The 23584-nt window shown below is 39.3% G+C and overlaps 1 protein-coding gene across 1 annotated transcript; it reads left to right on the top strand.

Annotated features, from left to right (window-relative positions):
- The first annotated feature begins 6423 nt into the window (after positions 1-6423).
- On the top strand, positions 6424-10961 carry LOC107765654 (uncharacterized). The gene is made up of 9 exons (XM_016584321.2): positions 6424-6915; positions 7237-7423; positions 7572-7705; positions 7808-7920; positions 8026-8272; positions 9219-9374; positions 9681-9760; positions 9877-9926; positions 10409-10961. Exons 1-9 carry the CDS (start codon positions 6460-6462, stop codon positions 10555-10557), a joined length of 1572 nt encoding a protein of 523 aa, XP_016439807.1. The 5' UTR covers positions 6424-6459; the 3' UTR covers positions 10558-10961.
- Positions 10962-23584: the final 12623 nt, after the last annotated feature.

Below are 23584 nucleotides of genomic sequence, written 5' to 3'. Positions count from 1 at the left end.
CTTCGTTATTTCAAATTCCCCCGTGCATAACCAAGCTTATTATGAGATGTATCGGTTCCTTTAAAATTGCAATCCTAGTCAATGTCTCTAAGACAGAGTTTTTCAATCCTATTAGAGGCATTAGACAAGGAGACCCAATGTCCCTTTACCTTTTCATACTATGTATGAAGCTTCTCTCTAAATACATTTGCCACCAGGTCAACTTAGTCAATCAGCGCCACCCCTCTCTCATCTATTTTATGCAGATGACCTCACCCTAGCAGCAAGTGCCAATGTTAAATCAGTTCAGATGACCTCATCTTTTTGGCATTTTTTAGCCAACTTTCGGGTCAAAATATTAACTCTAGTAAGTCCAAAATAATTTTTCTAAAACCGTGAGTCTCATACCCGAAACCATTTTGCTAATATTCTCAATATCAATACAAGTAATAGCTTTGGGAAGTACTTAGGACTCCCAATCCTCCCTCGAAAACTAAAAGTTTATTATCTCCAGTACATCATCGACAACATGAATTCTAGGCTTGCCGGATGGAAAACAAACTTTCTATCCATTGCTGGTAGAACAACACTGGCCAAGTCCACTCTTAACTCCCTCCCAAATCACTCCATGCAATATATCCTACTTCCCACATCAACCCTAAAAAATATCGACAAGATCCAATGTAACTTTATACGGGGCACCACAACAACTAGAAAGAAAATTCAATATGTTAAGTGGGATATTATTACTCAGTCTAAGCAAGACGGAGGTCTAGGTATCAAAAAAGAAAAGGACAAAAACCTAGCATTACTCTCCAGCTTATCTAGGCGCCTCTTCTCCAATCCAAACTCTACCAGGGCCACCACTCTTATCCGTAAATATAGCCATAAAAGGAACCCCGCATCCCACTCATTTATCTAGTCCAATATCATAACGGGATGGAAGTACTGCTCAGAGGGTCTTTCATGGATAATTGGGCTAGGAAATATTAGTTGTTGGTCATCGGCATGGATTCCCAACCTCCCTCCACTCAGTTCCCTTATCCATGGACCTCTAACCCAACAAGACTCTACCGTTAAAGTAAAAGATCTTTGGGATAATAATCAATGGTATCTCTCAAAGCTTTCATTTCACCTACCTCTACACATCACCCAAAAAATCCACTCTATCAACATCTCAGAATTACAGGGTGCAAAAGATATACCGGTTTGGGCTCTTATGTCCAATGGCTCTGTTACCACCAAACAAGCCTACAAACCTATCTCCTCAGGGAACCATATTAGTTATAGATTCCACTGGATCTGGAAGTTAATGTCACGACCCAAAATCCATTAAAGGTCATGATGGCGCCGGACACCGCTGTAAGGCAATCCAAAAATAAATACTTAATTTGGTTCACAGAGTAAATATATATATTTTTAACAATTTCAACACAGGACAACCCAAAATACCCCAAAACCCGGTGTCACAAGTGCATGAGCCTTAACTAAGAATGTAATATAAAACACAACATCTGTCCGGAATATAAATTCGGACAAGAGAAATATAAATACTCTGAAGGAGACTCTGCTGGCTGCGGACTCGTAACGTGAATGCAGCTTGTCTAATTCCCCATAATAACCGCGCCTCTGGGCCCACAAGGCCACTAGACATAGATGCACCTGCAAAAAAATATGCAGTAAGTGTAGTATGAGCACGTAAATCAACGCGTACCCAGTAAGTATCCTGCCTAACCTCAAAGAAGTAGTGACGAGGGGTCGACTTCGATACTTACTATGAGCTATAAATAAAATATCAATGATATAATTAAGCATGGATTACGTAGAACGGTTGTAAGCTCAATATCATGAAATAAATAAACAATTCTTTTGTTCATAAGTAATTTCCAAATTTATTTTCGGCATTTAATATTTTTGTATCTCGGGCCAATGAAAGCAATATCAATTATTATCAATTCCAAAAAAATATATCTTGCGCAAATCATGCCGAGGTCGTACGGCCCGATCCAATATAATATTTAAACTGTGCATTGCCGAGGATCAAACGGCACGAACTATAGATGCATCTATCTGCTACCGAGGCGTTCAGCCCGCTCCACAAAAGAGGAAAAAAATACATTAAACAACCAATTCAAGATTTATTAAGGGGAAAATATTCCAAGAATTTCAAATTCCCATATAACGGTCAAGTAAATAAAGTTTAACCTTTTTAAAAATTCCTTTATCGAGTTTCTAAATGTTTTAAACAATTAAATTAACAAGTAGGGCGCAACATTGCAAGTACAACATGATATGGGTCCTAGACTACCTAGACATAAGCATAATAGTAGCTACGCACGGACTCTCGTCACCTCGTACACACGTAACTCCCACAAATAGAAGCACATAATAATTTGATTCACCTATGGGGTTAATTCCCTCTTACAAGGTTAGAAAGGAGACGTACCTCGCTCTGAAATTCCACAACCGGCTCCCAAGCCCTTCCAACAACTCAAGCTGATGCCCAACGCTCCAAAAATAGTCAATAAATATGCAAACCCATAAATATATACTCTAATACTCATTATAATTCAATTTACAATAATTTCCAACTCTGTTCAAAAAAGTCGATAAAATCACCCTCGGGCCCACGTGCCCGGATTCCGAAAACTTTACGAAGATAAACATTACCCATAGAATCACGAACCCAAATATATGATTTATTCTCAATTCCATTGCCAAATTTGTGGTCAAAATCCAAAAATACCAATTTCTAGGTTTTCTACCAAAACCCCAAATTTCTACTAATTTTCCATGAATTTCAATGTTAAAAATCTATATATAATCCAAGTATGTAACTTGAAATAGGTGAAAATCACTTAACTTGACATAGATGATGAAACTCTCCCTTCCAAGAGCTCCAAAAATCGCCCAACCAAATGAAACATGGAGGAAAATGGCCAAATCCAGTGTTTAAAACTTCATTGCCCAGGTTCGCTGTTCTTTGCGATCGCGGAAATACCATCGCGATCGCAAAGGCCAAAAAAACACTGCCTCCAAATTTCCTCTTCGCGTTCGCGACACTCTGATCGTGTTCGCGAAGGCCAACTGCCCAGACCCCTCGCGTTCGCATTCCCTTCTACGCGTTCGCGTAGGCCAAATGGCCTTAGGCCCATCTCCTCCCTTTCTTCTTCGCGTTCGCGTCGCCTTGGCCGAGTTCGTGAAGGCTTGCCCAGCTCTTGCCTCGCGTTCATGTCCACTTGCTCGTATTTGCGAAGGCCAACCCTAGTAGCCTTACAAATTTCCTCTACGCGAACGCATGACTTCTTTCGCGTTCGCAAAGAAGGACACCAGACACCAGCAACAACAATCCAAAATAGCCCGAAATGATCTGAAACACACCCGAGGTCCACGGGACCCCATCCAAATCACACAAACCAGTCCCATTACATAACACAGACCTGCTTGAGGTCTGAAATCACATCAAACAACATCAAAATCATGAATCGCACCCCAATTCAAACTTAATTAACTTTAGAACTTCAAACTTCTACATTCGATACCGAAACCCATCAAATCACGTCCGATTGACCTCAAATTTTGTACACAAGTCACATTCGACATTACGGACCTACTCCAATTCCCGGAATTATATTCCGACCCCGATATCAAAAAGTACACTCCCGGCAAGCTTCTTATAAACATTGAGATTTCTAACTTCCGCCAAATGATCCCAAAATGACCTACGGATCTCCGAATCAACTTCCGGACGCACTCCCAATACCAGAATCATCATACAGAGCTATTCCCAGACTCAAAATCCCAAATGGACATCGATAACATTGAAATACACTTCAACCCAAATAAATAAAATTCTGCCAAAATGCCAACTTCTACAATAGACGCCGAAACGCTCCCGGGTCATCCAAAACCTGATCTGAATATACGCCCAAGTCCAATATCATCATACGAACCTGTTGGAACCTTCAAATCCTAGTTCCGAGGTCGTTTACTCAAAAATCACACTTTAGTGAATTCCTCCAACTTAAGGCTTCCGAAATTCGAATTCTCTTTCCAAATCAACTTCGAACTTCCCGAAATTTAATTTCGACCACGCATACAAGTCATAATACCTGAAGTAAAGCTGCTCATGGCCTCAAACTGCCGAACGACGTGTTATAGCTCAAAACAACCGGTCGGATCGTTACAGTTAAATACTCTTAACAAGATTAAATTTTTCTTATGGTAATGCTCCCATAACCGCCTACCCACAAATTCCTATCTACATCATATAGGCTTGAATATCGTTACTATCTGTTCAATATGTAAAGGAGCTGACGAATCATTAACCCACATACTCTTTGAATGCCCAATATCCAAGTCCTTTTGGGAGGAAGTAAGCCCACAAAACCAAGTTCTGGACTACAACTCTGACGACTGTCTTATTAAACTCAAAGACTGGACCATTAATGTGGACCATCTAAATCTCATTTGGAATGAATTCTTCCCGTTTTCCATTTGGCACCTATGGTTGAACAAAAATAGCAATCATTTTAACAAGCTATATAATCTTCTTGCCCTAAATTGTGTGACTATGTGTTGTATGGAATATAAATACACCATTATTTCTCCTACTAACAACATCAACACCTCCCCAATAACGGTAAAATGGAGCCCCCATTGTCAACTGAGTTAAAACTCAACATTGACGGGATGTTCAAAGGCATCTAAAAAAGGCTGATTGGTGGAATATTCCGAGATAAATCTAAAAACTGGATCCTGGGCTACAAAATGCCCGCTTATGGTTATACCCCCACCTACATGGAACTCCTTGCGCTAAAAAGTGGACTTATAATAGCAAAATATCATAATTTCCATAGCTTAGAAATTGAAACATGCTACTGAAATACCTCAACTGCTTTCCCATAACAACTATTCTCTCTACTCTAACCTTGTTAATGAGTGCAGGTTGTTACTGAAGGATCTGGAGAATCCAATGATCCGGCACATTTCCGTTAGGGGAACAGACTTGCGTATAATTTGGCAAAGGAAGGATCCAAGAAATTAAGCAATACTCCCTTATCAACAATATTCCACCCACCGAATATTTTTTGGAAGTTGCTACAGGAGGATAAAGCTGGAGCATCTACTACTAGATTAGTATCTACCAATGTATAGCCGAACTTGGAAACTCTAATAATTTTTGTAATATTGCTAGCAGCACCTAATGAGGCATCACCTCTATGTAATGCTACTACTTAATTATTAATATAATTTTCATCGTTCTAGCCAAAAAAAAAAAAAAAAAGACTCAAAAACTTTTTCTTCATCGAACCCTCCCTTTGAGTTCGACCGCCAATGGTCCGTAATAAGTACGTTTTAGGGTTTAAAGTTTAGGGAATATGGTACTTTATAGTTTTTTGTTATTCGTTTTCTTGCTTTTTGTTTTTGGTTCCTTCCAATTAATTGCACTGGAATACTAATGCAGTCTAATAAAGCCAAATTATTGTAACAACCGGTCAGTTATGGTAATGATGGAGTTTCATAAAGTTGTTTAGCTTTTTACATGGCTTTTTTCAAATGAAACTGGAATAGTGGTCATAAAGGGTCACAATAAGATTCATGATTTGAAGTTACTTTTGACAAAAAGGAATCTTTTTTATTTTTAGAATGCACTTAACCATAAGTATACCATTAAAACTTTTCTTCTATTAAAAAACACCAACAAATTCAGTACCCTATAAGTGAGGTATGAAGAGGATAAAGTATGCGCAAACTTTACCCTTACCTTATGAAAGTAAAGATGTTATTTCTGATTGATTACCGGCTGCAGTAAGTAGATCGAGAGGTCGTTCCGTCCCTTGTCCCCGAATATGAGGAATATGTTCTCATAGAATCTTGCTCCAATCTGACCTAGCTGGCGAGCGCTCAAGAATCTTTTATTAAAAAAAAGAAATCTAAAAATAATTGAATTTATGTTACATAACCGATCGTGATAACAATTTACATTTTTAGTACAAATTAACTGCTTATTTCAAGTTACCAGTCAATACTTATAAACTATTGCTAGTAATTGGTTTTTAAATAACTTAATTTACATTATCATCACATAGAACTTAAATTTGTACTCGAATTTTAAATAACATGATTATCTGATTTAGAGTTTAAATTTGCTATTAACTTTTAAGCAGCGTGAATATAGAAAAAAATGTGTACATTATCCTCACATAGAATTTAAATTCAAATTAGATTACCATGTTTTGTGACTTTATCCCGAAGCCCAATTTTAATGATTAAAGTCTTCAAACTTTTCATAACCATATATAGAGCTTGGTCGAAAGGGAGAAACTAAAATTATTGTATTATCCGAACTTTATATACGTCGTTATAAATCTTTAACTTTATGCTTCACGTTTGCAAAAAAATTTGTTAGTAGTAAAGGAGTGAATCACGCCTCACGTGGTGGGAGAGTGAAACACTTATAAATAGATCCATAGTAGAATGAATAACCAAGAAACATTCTTTACCAAAGTCTTTTTTCAATATTATATGAAGATGAAGAATCAACTTTTCCTATTCCAATGGCTTCTTTTATTGATCTTTTCAAGAACATCAATTTCTGTAAAACCTCATAAAATCCCAAGGCTTACACCACTTCTTGAAAATATACTTAGGGATTCTAATACCCTCTCTTCTTCTTCTTCTTTTACTCTACCAAAAGAGTTTGAGACTTATTACTATACACAAACACTTGATCACTTCAATTATGGACCTAAAAGTTATTCCACTTTTAAGCAAAGATACATAATTAATTCTAAGTATTGGGGTGGTTCTAATTCAAACTCCCCAATTTTTGCTTATCTTGGTGCTGAATCTTCCATTGATAGTGATCCTCTTGGTATTGGATTTCTCACTGATTTTGCCCCTCGTTTTAAGGCTCTTCTTGTTTACATTGAGGTAAGTTTAATTTATCCATCTAAACCACAACTGTGCTCACAGGTTCGAGCCATGAAAACAGCCATTAGGTAGACTTTCTACATTACACCCCTAGGGGTGCGCCCTTTCCTCATCCTGCGTGACTGCGGGATGCTTTGTGCACCAAACTTCCTTTTTTTATTGTCAAATTTCTTGATCAAACTAATGTTTTGTCAAATCTGAATTAGTCGGGTTAGGTTAATGAGTTTCAAATATTAGATGGTTAAACCAAAAAGAAATTAAAGACTTATGATTTGGAGTTTCTTTAATTTTTGCTAAAAAATTTTGCATAAAATTTTTCAGCATAGGTATTATGGAAAATCAATACCATTTGGAACAATGGAAGAAGCTCTAAAAGATGAAGATAGAAGAGGTTATTTCAATTCAGCACAAGCTATAGCTGATTATGCAGAACTTCTACTGCATGTTAAAGAAAAATTCTCAGCACAAAATTCTCCGATAATCGTCATTGGAGGATCCTATGGAGGAAGTAAGAAATAAAAAATCATCCCTTCTTCCCCTTTTTTGGTTTTTTTAGAGGTAATGTAAAGTTGGAGTTTTATTAAAACCCTTTCTCTCTTTTTTGTTTTTGTGTTTTCGTTTTTCTTGTTTTTTTTTTCTTTTTGTGAAATTTTCAGTGCTTGCTTCGTGGTTTCGAATGAAGTATCCTCATATAGCTCTTGGTGCTCTAGCTTCATCAGCTCCTATTCTTTATTTTGATGACATCACTCCACAAAATGGTTATTATTCGATTGTGACTAAGGATTTTAAAGTAAGAAAATCATTAATTTAATTTATAAATCAGATATTTTATTATCTTATTTAAGTTTTCCTTTGTTCTAACTAACTAAGTTAAACTCCACAATTATTTCAGGAAGTGAGTAAGACTTGCTACCGAACTATACGAAAATCATGGTCTATAATTGACAAGATTGCTTCTAGAAACAATGGACTCTCCTATCTCAGTCGGAAATTCAAGACTTGCTCGTAATCTTTAATTTCTTTTTCTTTTATATATTTCAAAAAAAATCTCTCTTTTTTCCCCCACCTATCTTTATTCAATTTAATTAATCTTGATTTCTTGGAGTTCAGGCACTTGAATAGTTCTTCTGAGTTGAAGGATTATTTGGATTCAATATATGCAACAGCAGCTCAGTATAACAAGCCACCAACATATCCAGTGACAGTGGTTTGTGGAGGGATTGATGGTGCACACAAAGGAAGTCATGTTCTTGATCGTATTCATGCTGGAATTGTTGCATCTCAAGGGAATTTGACTTGTTACAACACAAATTTTTATAATCAACCTAGTGAAACCAGCATGGGATGGAGATGGCAAGTAAGTACACATTAAAAATCTCCTTCTCATAAGTTGCTTATAGATGAAGGAGCTGCTTGGACTTCCCCCCAATAAGAAGTCTAATTTTTGCTGTAAAACTTTTATTCTATACTCCCCGCAACTTTGGTTCAGTGGTAATAGCACAATGTGTAATGCGTGGATTCAAGTCAGACCACGGGTTCAAATTCTAATGGAAATAAAAGCCTAATATTTAAGTAAAAAATTGATGGAAAGATGAACATGGCATTTACCGGGGACTGGATTCAACATTTTGACACGCCACATAAATATTATATGTGTGAACAATTAATAATTTTCCGACAAATTTTAACTTTTGAACCAATATTTTTAAAGGTGGAATTAGTGTTAGATGTTTGTCCAGATTTTTTTATTATAATTGGTTTTCCTATTTCATAAAGGAAAGGACAACATATTTGACATAATTGGATTTTTCTTTTCCTAGAAGGAAAATATAATTCTTACATATTTGGCTAGTTCCTTTTTTTGTAGGAAAAGATTTGGAGTTCTATAAATTGAAGTTCCATCTTTCTCATTCAGTAGCATCCACAATATAGTCATATGGGTTTGAAAGTCGTGTTTAGGGGGAGAATTTTACGGGATAATTGTTAGTGTGTCACTTGTGTTTGCCTATTCGTGAGATTGTTCTCTCGATATTTTGTACTCACTTTTTATTATAGCGAATTGCTCATCTCCGCCCGTGGACGTAGGTCAATTGGCCGAACCACGTTAAATATTTTTGTCTCTTTTGGTATATTTCTTTTTTGTTGTCTGATTTATTGTCGTTGAAGGTTTGTTTTACTAGCTTGCGCATGACACCTGACCTTTTTCGGTCATAACAATTAGTTCAAGAACTTATACCGAATTTTCAACAGATATTTTAAAGTAAATATAATTTAGAAATTAATAGCTAGTTTTGTTTTTTCAGACATGCAGTGAGATGGTGATGCCTATAGGGCGAGGCAAAAATGATACAATGTTCTATTCAGCTCCTTTTAATTTGGATGAGTTCATAGACGCATGCAAGAGTAACTATGGTGTCTCCCCTCGTCCACACTGGATCACAACTTATTATGGTGGACATGTATACTTCTCATCCTCTAAATTTACTTCAATTTACAACTTTTCCTTATTATATATGGTTTGTCATTATACTTTTCCCTTATGCATTAGATATTTAGAGTCGGAGTAACAATACGGTTGTCTCCATATGATTGAGCCGTGGAATATCCTCCACATACTGATCCTCGTGTAAAGATAAGCTGTCTACATCATATCATTTGTGGTGTGGTACTTCACGAGCTCTGTGTAAACACAAGATATTTTATACATCGAACTGTCCTTTTTTATGTATTACCAAATAACTAAGCTTACATGAGTGAATTTGCAGGATGTCAAATTAATTCTTCATAGGTTTGCTAGCAACATCATTTTCTCTAATGGGCTAAGAGATCCTTACAGTAGTGCAGGGTACATACTTGACAAAGTTTTTTCCTTTTCCTATTTGGTGACATATGTTAAATTGTTGACCTAATTCATGTTGTATGTCTTGCATTAATATTTCTTTGTCTGCTTTTCTTTTTTAGGGTTTTGCAAGACATATCTCATAGTCTACGAGCTGTCCACACGCGTAACGGTATGCCATTATTACTTTCCAAACAAACTGTAGTAATAAAGGAGCTCATGTTGTATGTTATCATAGAATAGGAAATATTAGTAAAGACATCAACATCAACCATAAATATTACAAATTTGTTGATTATAGTACTTATCCATAATATTTGTCTTTTAAAATTTTTCTTAAGAAAAACATTCAATAGATCCGGACATACGAGATATTTTTCTAAACTACTTTTATCTCTCTTTATATATCTCACTTAGTTAACAATGTACTACATAAACAATAAGTATATATAGATTTAAATAATTGTTGATAAACACCTTATTTTCTAAAATATCAAATATTTTGAGACCCATTCAATTTGCCAAGACAACTGATATTGGGAACAAAAACTGTACCAACTCGAGCTAATACGATGGATTTAATTTTTTTGTTCTCTAGAATGGACTTGTGAATTCTTCTTAATTCTTTTCATTTCCTTTTATTTATTTTTGTAGGTTCCCATTGTCTAGACATTCTTACTAGCAAGCCAACTGATCCAGAATGGTTAACCATGCAAAGGAAAACAGAGGTTGAAATCATTGAAGGATGGATAACAAAGTACTATGCTGATCTCAACGCCCTCAAATATGGCAAAATGCCCTAAACAATTAGTCCATTTATTATTTCTTCCGGAATATAATGAAAAAAAATAATGTTCTCATTTCTCTTGAGTTATTAATGTACTTGTTTGAAACAGACGGAAGAAAACAAGGGCCCGTTCTCTCTCAATGTATGTATGTATATATATATATATATATATATATATATATATATATATATATATATATATATATTAGATCGGGTTACAATGATGCTCACGAGGGTTGTCAATCGCACGCTCAACTCTACCACTCAAGTATTTCAAAAGATGACCCCAAAAATATATAGCAACCCACTGAACATCATTTTGTTGGTTGGTTTTACTTTCTCAACTACGTCTGCAGTTCAAACTCTTGTGCTCTCTCATCAACTTTCAGATTATACAAGAATGGGAAAAATTTTACTAGTGTTTTCTGGGACCCGATTATCATTTTCTGGCATTTCTTTTTTTCGTGATATAAAGACGTAGATTAATTATTTTACGTTATGAAAGTTAGTTTTATAACTTTTTATGATAAATTAAAAGTTTGCTCGGATGTCCATCCGTAAAATTATCCTTAAGAACCGACCAAACTCTTTTTAGCAGCCTCACAAGAGTTGGTATATTCTATCAAACAAAAACGATAAGGTGAATTTTATTAGAAGGTTAACGTTTTGCACATATGCTTAGTGAAAACCAATAAAAGATTGTGCTAACTTGAAAAAAGGAAAAAGACAAATGACTTACATTATGAACAAACAATAAAGTCCAACGTAATAGCTAATGACAAGGCCAAACACCGCCCAACTTATCGTATTAAGGAGCAAGTTCTTTAGGCTTGCAAACGTCAGTTCCCACATTGGACCTATATAAAGAAATCATTTTTGAGTTTCAGTACCTCAACATATAACGTAACGTGCCAAATATTGTAATTTTTAGTCAGCAGTCGTAGAAGATGCTATTTGTCAAAATCTTCCCTAAAGATTTAGATTTTCAGTTATTTGTAAAACATGGACCTGGACCGTATTGGCTAGAAGCCTGCAAATGACCCGTTTCCTCGTCTACTTCCTTAATCTCCCCTTCTGTGTAACCTATTGCAGAAGAAAACCGTTGAAAATGTTGAGGCTTAAGAGATTTTGTTAGCAACGAAAAATGTGATGAAATTGAGGAATTTGTGTTAGGGTTTTTTCGTTAGTTAAAATTATTGATCTCTGATGAAAATAAAATGTAATCTGTTGCAATGAAGACTCATATACCCACTACTCGACACCAAATCAGGGATGTATCAAAGTTAATACCGATGGTAGTTACATCAGAGAAAACAACAAAGCAGGTATAGGAGGCATCGTAAGGAATAGCAACGGTGATCTTATTATGGCCATTTCGAAGGCTGTCCAGTGTGATAACAATAATACTGCGGACAGAGGCGGACTCAAGATTTGAGCGCGACGGGTGCACCACCAACCTTTAATATGCCAATAATTAACAATGAAATTTTGTGTGCAGTTCTTTAAGAAACTAATAAGTATGGCAACTTATCCACAATATATAAATAATCTGAAATTTTTAAAGAGAAAAAGCACTAAGCAAAGAGTGAAAGATTACTTTGCAAAATAGGTGCTATAGGAAGCAATGTTGATAGAAGCGGTGTCGCTCGGCACTGCTTCTTTAATTTCACTGCTTCTTTAATTTTTCTTATTATATATATAGGTAAGTAATATGCAAAAATAAACATTGTTATCAGTGTTTTGTTATAAAATATTTTGACAAAACTGATTTACTAGGTCTGTATTGAAACCTTCAATTTTGAAGTAAGAGGCCAAGGTTTCGAAACCTACAAGGTTAAAAGGACATAAACTATCATGGAATCCAAAAATGTAAAAGAAAACAAAAGAAGAAAGAAAAAAATGCTAATTTTGCTTGAACTAGGCTTCGAACACTAGACTGAATGGTAAGGAAAGTTGGAAGGATGCTTAAACAAGCAGCTCAACCACTGCTGCCATCCAGCTTTTGTTTTTCAGGGGGCCCAAGTAAATTATTTAAGGGGTCCTATCTGGATATACAGTACACATAAAATCTATATATACACTTTTTTTGTCGAAGCTAACGGGTTCCGGTGACCCCTCTAATGACCATGTAGGTCCGCCTCTGACTGCGGAGGCTCTAGCTGCTGAGTTTGGAATGAAATGGTGCAAGCTACAAGGCTACACTAATTTTATCCTCGAACTCGATTCTATGGTGATTGCAAATATGTTGATAAATAGGGACACCAACAATCTGAAAATCAAACAAACGATTGATAGAATGCTGCAGACTATTCAACAGGACAATGTAAGAGTTAAGCATTGTTACAGAGAAGGCAACTAAGTTGCAGACTGTCTTGCGAAACTGGCGTCTACCTCGGGTAATAGCATGACTATCAACTCATATCAACAACTTCCTACATATGATAAAGGCTATTTCCTCTTGGATAAGTGGCAAATGCCAAGTATCATAACCAAATTCGACAAAGCTAATTTTTTTGTCAGCTAGAGTTGTATCCTTCGATTTTCCCAGAGGGAGAACCCCCTTCTGTATATTTCTCCTCTGGTTCTTTTTTTAAATTTTGTTGTTTGTTTTGGGTGATGAAATCACCAAGTTGTATTTTATGAGGTTAGGCCTAGCCCCCCTCACTGATCCTTTTTTAATACAACTATGCCCAGCCCAAAAAAAAAAAAAAAGAACCGGCCTAGTACGTTTTTTTTAATTAATTCATCCACCCACGCTTTCATCTCCTATGGTATTGGGGGATTTGCCATGGACCCCTACCATGTATATTATCTAAACACTGATAATAAAACAGGAGGGGGGACATTAAGCCTGACCTCCATTCTAAAAACATCGCAACATGCCATATGACATCTTGTTAGAATTATTGATCTAAGATTTAAAAGCAGTTGCATAAAATACATGGTAGATAAATGACCTATTGTCACTTGAACCACACTTTGGCTAGTATTCAAGGTGGATCATAGTTCCAAGTTGTGTGCTTCTTTGCCCTTCTTCTGAATGAAAGAAACTACAATTTGTTTATTCTTAGAGGGCCCCTAGCTTCTTTAGGGAGTTCACGTTCTTGAAAGAAAATACTTGAGTTTTGGATGGTTGTGGCAAATTTTGCTAGTGCATCTGCGACCTCATTTCCTTCTCTATAACATGTAAACTTGTGAAAAATCGACACCCCTCGCAAGTTAGAGGGGGATACAACTCCCAACTTGGACAACAGCCCATGATGAACACTCCCTGTAAGTGGCTTGGTAAATAGATCAGCCAATTAAGCGGTGGTAGGGATATGGTGCAGCTGAATAGCTCCATCGGTGAGCTTAGTGCGAACGAAATGAAAATCCACTTTGATATGTTTAGTGCGCTCATGGAACACAGAATTGCGAGCAATGTGAATAGCTGCCTGGTTATCACAGAAAACAGGAACAGGAGAAGAAACTAAAGCATTAAGATCATCTAGTAAACGAGTGAGCCAAGCAAACTCAGCAACAACTTTGCTAACAACCCTGTACTCTGCCTCTGCTGAAGAAAGAGAAACAGCAGGTTGTTTCTTGGACTTCCAACCAATGAGGGAACCACCAAGAAAAATGCTAAACCCAGTCACAGATCTCCTAGTATCAGGGCAAGCAGCCCAATCACTATCACAATATGCAGTTAAGGACATATCAGAAGAAGCTTAAAAAAAATATACCTGAATCAGAGGTGCCCTTCAAATAACGAAGGAGATGAAGGGCAACATCCATATGGGGAACCCTTGGGGATTGAAGAAACTGGCTCAGGTGCTGGACTGCAAAGCATAAATCAGGCCTAGTATGTGTGAAAAAATTCAGCTTGCCAATCAAACTCCTGAATTGTTCAGGTTTGTGCAGCAACTCACCAACATTAGCTTTAAGATTTTGATTCGAGTCCAAGGGACAAACAACAGGGGTAACCTCAGAACAATTATATTCTTGGATAACATCAGATATAAACTTGTGTTGATGAAGAAGCAAACCATAAGGAAAGGAAGCCACTTCAATCGTAAGAAAATAATTGAGGATACCTAAGTCCTTGATTTTAAATTGGTCATCCAAAAACACTTTTAATGCAAGAATCTCAGCCTCATCATCACTAGTCAAGATAATTTCATCAACATAAACCGCTAACAAGACAATAGAAGAAGCAGACTTCTTAAAAATAAAGAGTAATCAATTAAAGAGTGTGTATACCCCCTAGTGTAAAAAGTAAGAGACAATTTGGCATACCACTGCCTAGAAGCCTGCCTGAGACCATAGAGAGACTTTTGAATTTTACACACCAAAGAACTAGAAAGACAAGAAGCATAATCAACGGACAGCCCAGGAGGCAACTTCATGTATACCTCCTCATCCAAGTCACCATGTGTTATGACCCAAAAGGTCATCTTATGTTTTAGAACTCGAATATTCTCTTAAGCCTTTAAAATCTTATTTTTATCCTTCTCGATTTGCGTGCACAGTCCGGGCATGTTTCCGGAAAGCTTTTATGTTGAAAATTAATGAAAATAAGAATTTATGCCTTAAAAGTTAATTTTAGTTGACTTTGGTCAACACTCTTGGTAAACGGGTCCGGATCTGTATTTTGATGGTCCCGATGGGTCCGTATCGAATTATGGGACCTGAGCGTATGCCCGGAATCGAATTCGGAGGTCCCTAGCTCAAGTTATCAATTTTTGATGAAAATTAAAAGTCTGAAAATTTATTATTTTTAAGAATTGATTGATGTTTGGCATTGTTAGTGCCAGGTCTGTATTCTAGTTCTGGAGCCCAGTACAGGTTCATTATGATATTTAAGACTTGTCTGTGAAATTTGGTGAGAAATGAAGTTGATTTGACGTGATTGGGACGTCCAATTGAGAAGATATGAATTTTAAAGTGTTCTTGAGAATTTTATTAGATTTGGTACTAAATTCGTAGTTCTAGGTGTTATTTTGGCAATTTGATCGCGCGAGAAAGTTCATATGATATTTTTAGACTTGTGTGCATGTTTGGTTTGGAGCCCCGAGGGCTCGGGTGAGTTTCAGATAAGGCACGGGATGTTTTGGACTTAGAAAATCTGGTATTTTGCTGCAGTAGGTGTTCTGGCATGTCCTTCTTCGCGTTCGCGAAGGTACTCTTGCGAACGCGAAGATTAAACTAGGCAGCTAGAATTTTCTTCTTCGCAAACGCGAAGGCTTGGCAGCCGGTATCCTTCGCGAACGCGACAGTGGCCTCGCGAACGCGATGCACACTGTCGCCCAGTGCATAAAACAGAATCAAACACGGGTTTAATCCTTTTTTCAATATTTTTCAAGAACCAAATGGGTAGAGGCGATTTTCAAGAGTCATTTTCTTCCCCAAAGTGTTGGTAAGTGATTCTAAACCATTTTCTTTCAATTACCCATTACATTTCTTGAATTATCAACCTAAAATCTAGAGTTTTCATGGTAGAATTAGGGGTTAGGGTAGAAACTAGGAATTTCGGAAATTTGGAGTTTTAGACCTCAAGTTGAGGTCGGATTCCAAAACCAATTATATATTCGGGCTCGGGGGTGAATGGGTAAATGGATTTTGGTCCGAACCTCGGATTTTGACCAAGAAGGCCCTGGATCGATTTTTTGACTTTTGGAGGAAAATTTGGGGAATTTAATTTATGCAATATAATTGATTTCTTTAGCAATATTTAAAATTATTGAGTCATTTTTGAATAGATACGAGTGGTTTGGAGGTGAATTCCAAAGAAAAAACCGTGATTGAGAATTAAATGGCCTTCGGAGCGAGGTAAGTGTCGTGTCTAACTTTGGCTTGAGAGAATAGGTATTATGTATTTATTTGCTACGTGTTTGGTTGTTAAATACGATGTATATGTGAGGTGACGAGTATCTATGCATCATTGTCGAGTCATAGCATGCGAGTGAAATTATATTCTTGTCTATTTTGTAGCCTTAAATTCTACTATCCATTCTTAGCGGGTTATTTGAAATGTTGGGTGACTTATATCTGGTTTTACTGAGATTTGGTAACTTTCGAATATTGATTCAAGGTTGCGGTTACATTGTGCTATTGATTATGGTTAAAATACTGGTTTCTTTGTGATACTTCTATCTATCCGTTATTATTGATACTGTGATTTGTGAGGAGGAGTGTAAAGCACGAAGGGTGATGCCGTGCATGCATTATTTATATTGTGAGGAAGAGTGTAAAGCACGAAGGGTGATGCCGTGTATATTATGAGAGTAAAACCACGAAGGGTGATGCCATATATATTATGAGAGTAAAAGCACGAAAGGTGATGCCGTGTCGTTCTATTTATTTATTTGGTGAGGTTAAGAGTAAAAGCACGAAGGGTGATGTCGTTCCGTTCTATTTATTTATTTGGTGAGGTTGAGAGTAAAAACATGAAGGGTGATGCCGTGCAGTTTTCCTTTGATGTTTTACTTGCTCAATTTGTATAAGGATTTTCGGTTTAATTCTGTCTTTTTATTATTCTCACTCTTTATATTGTATTCCCCCACTGTATGTCCTATTCCCATTATTTTTGCGTTATTTCTTTATTTACTGTTGTTGCCATTACCATGATTATATTGTTCAGGTTATATGTTGGTGTCTTGTCCTAGCCTCGTCACTACTTCGCCGAGGTTAGGCTCGACAGTTACCAGTACATAGGGTCGGTTGTACTGATGCTGCACTCTACACTTTCTATGCAGATTTTGGAACCGGCTCAGGTTGATCGAGATTTTTCTATTGGTCCGCTGTCCGGAGACTCAAGGTAGATCTGTCGGCATTCACAGACCTTAAAGTCCCCATCTATCCTTTATGTCCTACTGTTTTCTTTCATTCAGACAGTTGTATTTCTTTCAGACTATTACTTATAGTAAATTCTAGAATGCTCGTGAATTGTGACTCCAGATCCGGGTGGAAGTAATTAATACAGTTTTCTAATATTCTACACTTATTATATTTTATCTTAGTTAATTATTGTTATTTACTAAATGGAAATAAGAAATTGGTTTAATGATTCTCTAACGTTGGCTTGCCTAGCAAGTGAAATGTTAGGCGCCATCACGGTCCCGTCGGTGGGAAATTTCAGGTCGTGACAGTTGGTATCAGAGCACTAGGTTGCCTAGGTCTCACGATTCACGAGCAAGCTTAGTAGAGTCTGGAGGATCGGTACGGAGACGTCTGTGCTTATCTTCTAGAGGCTATAAAGTTTATGAACAAGTTTCACTTCTATTCTTCTTTGTCGTGCAATTTTGCTTTCTCAATACTAATTTAACTCTTCTACTCTTATTCTCTCGTAGATGGCGAGGATACGTACCGCTTCCTCAGCTGAGCAGCAGCTAGAGCCTCCAGTGGAAGCTCCTACGCAGGGCAGAGGTCGAGGCTGAGGCCGTGCCAGAGGCCGAGGTAGGGGCAGGGCTCAGCCTAGAGCCCGAGCAGCAGCCCCAACAGTAAAGCCTCAGATAGATCTAGATGAGGAGATTCCAGCCCAGACTATTCCTGTCGGACCAGCTCAGGTTCCGGAGGGGTTCATTGCTACCCCAGTACTTCAGGGCGCTTTGGTCCATTTAGTGGGCCTTATGGAGAGTGTGGCCCAGACCATTGAATTTCCCATGGCACCAGCAGTCTCTCAGGCTGGAGGAGGAGCCCAGACTCCCACCACTCCTGCTCCAGAGCAGATAGCTCCCCAGTATCAGGCTCCAGCAGCTCAGCTAGTCGAATTAGTTCATCCGGTTATTGCGGCACAAGTTGGAGATGGGCCAACTATGTCTTCTGAGGCTTTATGGAGATTGGACAGGTTTATCAAGCTCTTTCCTGTTCACTTCAGTGGTGCTCCTTCAGATGATCCCCAAGAGTATTTTGACAGCTGTCACAAGGACCTACGAAACATGGGTATAGTGGAGACCAATGGGGTCGATTTTGCTGTATTTCAGATGACTGGTTCCGCCAAGAAATGGTGGAGAGATTACTTGTTGACCAGACTAGCTAGGTCGCCTACTCTTACTTGGGACTAGTTCTCTCAGCTCTTCATAGAGAAGTTTGTGCCTATCACATTGAGAGAGGAGCGTCGCCGTCAGTTTAAGCGTCTCCAGCAGGGCAGTATGACTGTTACTCAGTATGAGACCCGTTTTGTGGATTTGTCCTGTCATGCTATTCTTCTGCTTCCCACCGAGAGAGAAAGAGGATGAGAAGGTTTATTGATGGACTTTCTCAGCCTATCAGATTGCAGATGGCTAAGGAGATTGGGAGTGAGATTTCTTTTCAAGCGGCTGCTAATGTCTCCAGACGGGTCGAAATGGTTCTTACTCAGGGAGGTCAGGGGTCTGACAAGAGACCCCGTCATTCTGGTGAGTTCAGCGGTGCCTCGTCTAGAGGCAGCAGTAATTTTGGTAGAGGCCATCCTCCCAGGCCGTTTCATTCAGCACTTCAGGCATCCCACGCTGCCTCAGTTGGTCATGGCCCTCAGATGCATTATCCCGACCAACTAGCCTATAGTGCACCACCAACTCCTATTAGTGCACCTCCACTCCAGAGTTATCAAGGTGGTTATTCAGGTCGATAGGGTCAGTTTCAGGGTCAGCAGTCACAACAACCGAAGTTATGTTATACTTGTGGTGATCCGAGACACATTGCTAGATTTTGCCCTCGGGCAAAAGGCAGCTCACAGCATCATAGTTTTCGTGCCATGGTTCCGGCACCAGTTGCTGCACCACCTGCTCAAACAGCCAGAGGTAGAGGCCAGACTATTAGAGGTGGAGGTCAAGCTGTTAGAGATGGAGATCATCCAGTTAGAGGTCATCCCAGGGACGTAGTTCAGGTTGGTAGGGCCTAGCCCCGGTGTTATGCTTTCCTAGCCAGGCCTAAGCCTGAGTCATCTGACGCTGTTATCACAGGTACTGTTTTAGTTTGCTGTAGAGATGCTTCAGTTCTATTTGATCCGGGATCTACTTACTCCTATGTGTCATCCTATTTTGCTTCCTATTTGGTTGTGCCCCGTGATTCTTTGAGTGCTCCTGTATATGTGTCCACACCAGTGGGGGATGCTATTGTTGTAGATCGTGTTTATCTTTCATGTGTGGTCAACATTGGGAGTCTTGAGACTCGTGTAGATCTTTTACTTCTCGACATGGTTGATTTTGATATCATACTGGGTATGGATTGGCTGTCACCTTATCATGCTATATTAAATTGTCACGCCAAGACGGTGACCTCAGCCTTGCAGGGATTGCCTCGATTATAGTGGAAAGGGACTCTTGTCCATTCTACCAGTAGGGTTATCTCTTATGTGGAGGCTCGGCATATGGTTGAGAAGGGGTGTCTAGCTTATTTGGCTTATGTCCGCGATTCTAGTGCGGAGGTTCCTTCCATGGATTCAGTGCCGATTGTTCGTGAATTTCCAGAGTTGTTTCCTGCAGACCTGCCGGGGATGCCACCGGACAGGGATATTAATTTCTGCATTGATTTGGCTCCGGGCACTCAGCCTATTTCCATTCCGCCATACCACATGGCCCCGCCAGAGTTGAAAGAATTGAAGGAGTAGTTGCAAGATTTTCTTGATAAGGGCTTCATTAGACCTAGTGTCTCGCCCTGGGATGCACCTGTGTTGTTTGTGAAGAAGAAAGATGGATCGATGAGGATGTGTATAGATTATCGGCAGTTGAACAAAGTCACCATCAAGAACAAGTATCCATTGCCGAGGATTGATGATTTATTTGATCAGCTTCAGGGTGCCAAGGTGTTTTCAAAGATTGATTTGAGATCTGGCTACCATCAGTTGAGGATTAGGGCATTCGATGTTCTTAAGACAGATTTTCGGACTCGGTATGGGCATTATGAGTTTCTAGTGATGTCATTTGGGCTGACAAATGCCCCAACAACATTCATGGATTTGATGAACCTGGTATTTAAACCCTACTTAGATTCCTTTGTGGTTGTGTTTATTGATGATATCTTGATCTACTCCCACAGTCGAGAGGAGCATGAGCAGCACCTTCGGATCGTTCTTTAGACTATGAAAGTTAGCCAGCTATATGCTAAGTTCTCAAAATGCGAGTTTTGGTTGAGTTCAATTGCCTTCTTGGGTCACATTATATCAGCAGAGGGTATTCATGTGGATCCTAAGAAGATTAAGGCAGTTCAGAACTGGCCTAGACCCACATCAGCTACAGAGATCCGTAGTTTTCTGGGTTTGGCGGACTATTACCGTCGATTTGTGGAGGAGTTTTCATCCATAGCAGCCCCATTGACCAGATTGACCCAGAAGGGTGCCCCGTTCAGGTGGTCAGACGAGTGTGAAGCGAGCTTTAAAAAGCTCAAGACAGCTTTGTCTACGGCACCGGTATTGGTGTTACCCACAGGTTCAAGATCTTATACAGTATATTGTGACGCATCTCAGATTGGTCTGGGTGCGGTGTTGATGCAGGGTGGCAAGGTTATTGCATATGCTTCGCGGCAGCTGAAGGTTCACGAGAAGAATTACCATGTTCATGATCTAGAGTTGGCAGCCGTTGTTCACGCGCTGAAGATTTGGAGGCACTATCTTTACAGCGTGCCATGTGAGGTATTCACTGATCATCGGAGCTTGCAGTATTTGTTCAAGCAGAAGGAACTCAATTTGAGGCAGAGAAGGTGGTTGGAGCTATTGAAAGACTATGATATCGCCATATTATATCATCCCGGGAAAGCCAATGTGGTGACCGATGCTTTGAGTAGAAAGTCAGTCAGTATGGGTAGCCTTGCATATATTCCAGTTGGTGAGAGACCGCTTTCATTGGATGTTCAGGCCTTGGCCAACTAGTTCGTGAGGTTGGATGTTTCTGAGCCCAGCCGTGTTCTAGCTTGTACAGTTGCTCGGTCTTCTTTGTTTGAGCACATCAGTGATCGACAGGATGACGATCCTCATTTACTTGTCCTTAGATACACAGTGCGGCACGGTGGTGCCAAGCAAGTTACTGTTGGAGATAATGGAGTTTTGAGGGTGTAGGGTCGTATTTGTGTGCCTAATGTGGATGGACTTCATGAGTTGATCCTTGAGGAGTCCCATAGTTTCCGGTATTTTATTCATCCGGGCGCCGCGAAGATGTATCAGGACTTGCGGCAGCATTATTAGTGGAGGAGGATCATTACTTATATCACCGTGGGAGCCTTGCATTTAGTTTTGAAAATTACTTTTTTCGAAATAGCTTCCCGCGTTTTAGCCCACCTTATCACACCGTGTGGCTTCAAGTAGTTCCCCTACTAGCAACAAGCGTATCACGCCCACCTCATCTCACCGCATGCGTTTCGACCCCAATCCTTATATCACTACATGTGTATCAATATCACAATATATCACAAATCGCACCTCAAGTGCCCAATATCACAAATTGCCAAAGAAGTCAACAATAATAGAGAAAGACATAGTTGCATATGTAGCTCGGTGTATAAATTGACAGCAAGTAAAGTACGAGCATCGGAGACCTGGTAGTTTGCTTCAGAAGATAGAGATTCCTGAGTGGAAGTGGGAGCGTATCACTATGGATTTTGTTGTTGGACTTCCACGGACTAAGAGGAAGTTCGATGCAGTTTGGGTCATAGTGGATAGCCGCATTTCATTCCTATGGCAGTTACCTATTCCTCGGAGCGGTTGGCAGAGATTTACATTCGTGAGATCATCCGTCTTAACGGGGTGCCCGTGTCTATCATTTCTGATCGGGGTACGCAGTTCACCTCGCACTTCTTGAGGGAAGTATAGCGTGAGTTGGGTACGCGGGTTGAGTTGAGCACAACATTCCATCCTTAGACGGACAGGCAGTCCTTGTGCACTATTCAGATCTTGGAGGATATGCTTCGCGCATGTGTTATAGACTTCGGAAGATCGTGGGATCAGTTCTTGGACCTTGCAGAATTCGCCAACAACAACAGTTATTAGTCGAGCATTCAGATGGCTCCTTATGAGGCATTATATGGTAAGCGGTATCGGTCGCCAGTTGGGTGGTTCGAGCCGGGAGAGGCTCGGTTGTTAGGCACAGACTTAGTACAGGATGCCTTGGATAAGGTCAAGATTATTCAGGATCGACTTCGCACAGCTCAGTCCAAGCAGAAAAGTTTTGCCGGCTGTAGAGTTCGTGATGTTGCATTCATTGTCGAAGAGAGAGTGTTACTTCGGGTATCACCCATGAAGGGTGTAATGAGGTTCGGAAAGAAGGGCAAGTTGAGCCCTAGGTATATCAGACCTTTTGAGATTCTGGAGAGAGTGAGAGATGTGGCTTACAAGCTTGCATTGCAACCTAGTTTAGCAGTTGTTCATCCGGTAATCCACGGGCGGGCAGTGAAGGCTCATTTAGTAGACAGCGAGCGAGCTGCAAGCACCTACTCCTATCAAAATGAGAAGCAGCAAGCGGAACTTGAAAAATCCCAATCAAAGCCCTATCTAAGTAAAGCTTCGTCTGTTATTTTTCCGGCCCCAGGGGAGTTTATTCGACCCATTCCCCAGTCTTCCATTCTTCGAAAGTATCACGGTGATCCATCCCATGTGTTAGATTTCAGCTCTGTCCAGTTGGACAAGGATTTGACTTACGAGGAGGAGCAGGTGGCCATTTTAGCCCAGCAGGTTTGCCAGTTGAGATCAAAGAGTTACCCTTCAGTTTGAGTGCAGTGGAGAGGTCAGCCTACTGAGGCAGCTACTTATGAGTCCGAGTCCAATATGCGGAGTAGATATCCCCACCTTTTCACCAGCCTAGGTACTTTTTTATGTCCGTTTGAGGACGAATGGTTGTTTTAAAGGTAGAGAATGTGATGACCCAAAAGGTCATCTTATGTTTTAGAACTCGAATCTACTCTTAAGCCTTAAATATCTCATTTTTATCCTCCTCGATTTGTGTGCGCAGTCCGGGCATGTTTCCGGAAAGCTTTTATATTGAAAATTGATAAAAATAAAATTTATGCCTTAAAAGTTGATTTTAGTTGACTTTGGTCAACACTTTTGGTAAACGGGTCCAGATCCAGGTTTTGACGGTCCCGGTGGGTCCGTATCG

The sequence above is a fragment of the Nicotiana tabacum genome, chromosome 9, assembly GCF_000715075.1.
Source record: "Nicotiana tabacum cultivar K326 chromosome 9, ASM71507v2, whole genome shotgun sequence".
Lineage (NCBI taxonomy): Eukaryota > Viridiplantae > Streptophyta > Magnoliopsida > Solanales > Solanaceae > Nicotiana > Nicotiana tabacum.
Note: the sequence above shows the minus strand (reverse complement) of the source record. Positions and strands in the feature narration are given on the sequence as shown.